Genomic DNA, 4,387 nt, shown 5'->3' on the forward strand with positions numbered 1-4,387 from the left:
TAGACTTATAGTATTAATACTCAAATATATAAATTATATATAAATATAATATAAAAATATAAATTATAAGTAATATTAAAAAAAACTGCTATATCACCGCTATATCAACCGTGATAACCATGGTCTCAAATAGCAGCATATGACCGTTATTGAAATTTTGACTGCGATAACTCTATAGAAGAAAATGAGATAATTTGTGATTGCTTCCCACAAAATGGAATTTGCACATTAAAGACAAAAGAATTATGGAAGATGCTAAAAGAATTAGAATTTCCAAGACAAAAGAACACCTTAGCAAAACGTTTCATCTATTTTTATAATAAATAACGAGATTTTGTGTGATTGCTTCCACCCAACTTTAATTTGCAGACAAAGAATATCCAAGATTTTGTGTGATTGCTTCCATCCAACTTCAATTTGCATTTTCAAAATAAAGAATATCGTTGTATGCTATGAAGATAGATGAAGTCATAGTCGAAGACATCTACTTCAACTACAAAACTTTCTTATTTTAGCATATTTGATCCCTAAGCTTTTTTACGTTCACACTTTTTACCACTTACTTTGTCGAATGCCACTTTCTATCCCATACTTTGTAAAATATCACTTTTACTCCTTTAAATTTAAACACCGATACTTTCATCTCTTATCTTTCGTATCTTCACAGTTTGTAGGTTTCACATGTTTAATCCCTATATAGAAAATAAATTACAAAAACGGTCCTTATAATTTACATAAGGTCCTTTTGTATAACTTCATGGTGTATATTTTTAAAAAATTATATAAATGCCCCCTTATGATGACAAATTTTAAAGAGTGTTTTATCCATACGTAAAAAATGAATTACGAAAATGGTCCTAGGGATTTTTTTATTTTATTTTATTTTAAAAAACAATCAATTGTAATTTTGTAAATAAAATCGTGTATACGTCCCAGCAAAGTGGAGATGAGCATTTTCTGGTTAAACATAATTTCCTTTAAATTATTTCATCTTTTATACACATATATAAAACTCCATCGCCTCGTATGGAAATAGTAATTTAGGAGTGTAATTTAACGAGTGTATATGCTTGCGGAAAAAAAAGTTATATTTTATAAGAAGTTATACTTAAATCACAAAAACACGACTCTCAAATACCTTATTGAATTTTACCACGATACTGGATTTTATGAAAATCATATATGATAAACATCAAACTATAAAATAACAAAAAACGAAGTAGCACAACCAAAGGGACACGTGGTGGGAGGAGTGATACGTGTAGCTAAAAGAAGAAAGTAATCCCATTTTATATAAGCTATAATATAGATATTTGGGAATAGTCTTGCATTCGCACACTGATCACCGCTAGCTCCTGTGGAAGAGAGTAGAAATGGGACAAGGAGAAGAGGTAAACACCAGAAGCCCACCGGAGGTAGAGATTCAGGTAAACTAGCCACCGGTACATACCGGAACTGGGATTCTCTTTGTGTATATACGTGTGTTTAATTAATCAATCGATCGATCAACTGCATCCAGGAAAGAGGGGAGATATATTTCTTTTACAGGCCTAAAGTAAATAAGGAAGAAGCACATAGCTCCGATGATGTGCAGCGGATGTACATAGTTCTAAGGCCCGAGTCCGGCGAGACGTCCACTCAAATCAAGCAGAAAGAAGAAGAAGAAGAAGAAGAAGAAGACGACCCACCGCCTACTCAAGGTGGCTATGGCTCCCAGGTGTGCTTTTTAGCTGCCAAACGAATTTTTGTCTTTAATTCAAGTTGATATTACACCATCCTGACTAAATTTAACTTAACATTAGCAAACATGCATTTGATCTATTAGGTGGTAAACATAGAGAAGAATTCACTCCTCCGGTTCATTGTCATGGGCCAGAAGAAGCTCCCGGATCCAACCAAGAAGAGCAGGCCGCTTTGGGGCTTCGTAGAGTTGGTGACCACCAAGATTGAGGATGTCAAGGATGCTCTGAAAGGAGGTTAATTAAATTGGATCAATGTTACATTGGTTAATATGTATGTGGATGATCTTCTGCTTACTTTAAAAATAAAAACATAAACTTGTGGTGTACAGGGGAATATGATACTGCGAAGAGTGGACACAGGCACAAAGCTGCAGCAAGACCAGTAGGGGAAGGCATATACCGCATACTAAGGCATCACAGCGGGAAGAAGATGCACACCCATCTGATTTACAAGCTAGAATTCCCATCGGAAGAAGAGAAAAACGAACCACAAGAGGCTTTAAACATCGAAAAAGAGGCATCTTTCCTTATACAAATAAAGAATCCGACCCAGAAAGGACAGTTTAGGGGACTTAATAAGAAGAAAAGAGCGGTGTTCCCTGCCCACCTGCAAGGACAGTTTGGGAAATTACGCTACCATGCTGCAGATCCTCCTGACTTTTTAAACTATGAAGGTTGCGAGTTTTTGCTGATCTCAGCATCCGACGACATTGAAGAAGAGCTTGGGTTGGAGTTGAAGAGCGAGGTTGAAGAGACACAGGATGCTTCTTGCTCCGACCTTCTTAACACTTTTGGAGAGACTTCATCCACAAATGCCCTTCTCAAAGGGATTTGGGTTTGAATATGCATGCTCTTCGTGAATTAAACTGTGAGCTAGGATGCGTCAGTATTTGGAAGTAGTTATTAGTTAGTTACTTAGTGGTGATTATGTGTATATATTTGTTTATGTTAGTAGTTCAGGTTTTCCAGTTCGTATAAATGCAGTTGTTATGGTTAGTAAGTAACGTTGTTGAGTTGATGGTTTGCATATACTGATATAAGTATATGTATGACGATGACAGTATTCATCATCAGACATTCTTGCACATAATTCATCTAAAGATATTCATAACAGAAACATATATATCCTGTTTTATTCGGCTTGCATAAAATCCAAAACGTGCATGATGTAAAAGATACTTTCTTTAGTATCGATTCACGTATAACAATTTAGTGCACTGAAGCACTACAATCATAATTTTACAATGTAACTTCTGCAAATGAAGACCACAAATATGGCATGTTTTTCTTTTAACAGCCGATATGGGTTTTTTTGCATGGGCATATACCAGAACATATGACTACAACACCTAAAACCCTATGTTTGCCGACGGCATTTTATGAACCTGTACCAATGACAATGTCATTGGATATATCCATAGAGGATACCGACAAGGATACCGACAACATGTAGTTGGCACAGACTAGTCATGATAGGTGGAAATAGTCGTTGGTCGGGGTAACAAGTTGTCCGCATATGATCCGAGAATGATTTTTGAAAACAATTAAAGTTTTATTAAATACATGTGGCAAAGAAATGTCGTCATCCAAATGTCGTCGGGATGAGTATAACTACGATTTGTCGTAGGTATAGATAAGAACTGTAGCATAGCGACGACATTAAGGTAATTGTGTTATTTAAATAGTTTTTTTGTTTATTGTAAATAAGTAAATATATAATTTATATATGTGGTTTAGGTTCCAATGGCGATGTTTGGGGGATCTGTAAACTATGCATCTGCATTATATATTGCAGCTGCAACAGCCAAAACATTGGAAAAATTTGAAGCAGAGCTTCTTGATCTTGTTGCAGCCTCTTAGAAATCTCCAACTTTTTCACAGTTCATGAAGGATTTGGCAGTGCCTGCAGATACACGAGTCAAGGCTATGACTCAGATCTGCGATCAGGCTAAATTTTCAGAAATCACAAATAACTTTTTAGGTATCATGTCATTCATTTCTTTATCATATTACCGCATACCATGTTTTGCAAATCTATCAACTTGTAGAAAGAATTTAAAAGTAGAATGTTGTAATAGAATGAAATGAAAGTAGGATGCTTGAAACATTCAGACCAAAATACCTCTGAAACACTTGTACATGTTTCTTATGACATAGAAAAATGTAGCATGCTTCTTTTGTAGTGTGACATAGCTCAGGGACAAAAAGGTAATTTGACAACGAAACATGATTATCTTACCATGTATGAGCAGAAGGCAAACGACCAAAGCTTCCATAAGCTTTGTGAATCTGATTGGTGGTGCTAGTCTTTGGAGTTGCTTAAAATCCATTCCCAAATCTAGGAGTCACCTCCCAAACAATAACAGTAGATGGGTATAAGATCCATAGGAGAAAACATAACATATTGTGACAACCCGAAATTTTTTATCTTGTAAAGTCAATTCAATCAACCAAAAGTCATACTAAATTATATTTCCTTCTAGCCTTGTTAAGGGTCATTCTAATGAGTTCTAAGCCTAGTACACTGGAATTGAGTGTTATGAAGTGTTAGCTCCATATCAGAAGGCTACAACCAAACCAACAAACCCAACATATGAGGTTCACGGTCGCAAACCCTGTTCACGACCGTGAACTCTCTTCTGGTC

General features: G+C 35.7%; 1 protein-coding gene across 1 annotated transcript; it reads left to right on the forward strand.

Moving 5' to 3' along the window:
* Nucleotides 1-1,284: 1,284 nt before the first annotated feature.
* On the forward strand, nt 1,285-2,746 carry LOC145038888 (uncharacterized). The gene is made up of 4 exons (XM_078987107.1): nt 1,285-1,427; nt 1,520-1,717; nt 1,826-1,976; nt 2,072-2,746. The coding sequence occupies exons 1-4, from the start codon at nt 1,374-1,376 to the stop codon at nt 2,581-2,583; spliced, it is 915 nt and encodes a 304-aa protein (XP_078843233.1). The 5' UTR covers nt 1,285-1,373; the 3' UTR covers nt 2,584-2,746.
* The last annotated feature ends 1,641 nt before the right edge of the window (nt 2,747-4,387 follow it).

This window comes from Lactuca saligna, chromosome 4 (genome assembly GCF_052625555.1).
Source record: "Lactuca saligna cultivar CGN05327 chromosome 4, ASM5262555v1, whole genome shotgun sequence".
Lineage (NCBI taxonomy): Eukaryota > Viridiplantae > Streptophyta > Magnoliopsida > Asterales > Asteraceae > Lactuca > Lactuca saligna.

Excerpts from the sequence above, each read along its gene's own strand:
- LOC145038888 (XM_078987107.1), top strand. The coding sequence starts at position 1,374 with ATGGGACAAGGAGAAGAGGTAAACACCAGAAGCCCACCGGAGGTAGAG. Across the intron at positions 1,428-1,519 it reads CACCGGAGGTAGAGATTCAG|GAAAGAGGGGAGATATATTT; the intron begins GTAAACTAGCCA and ends AACTGCATCCAG. Across the intron at positions 1,718-1,825 it reads AAGGTGGCTATGGCTCCCAG|GTGGTAAACATAGAGAAGAA; the intron begins GTGTGCTTTTTA and ends TTGATCTATTAG.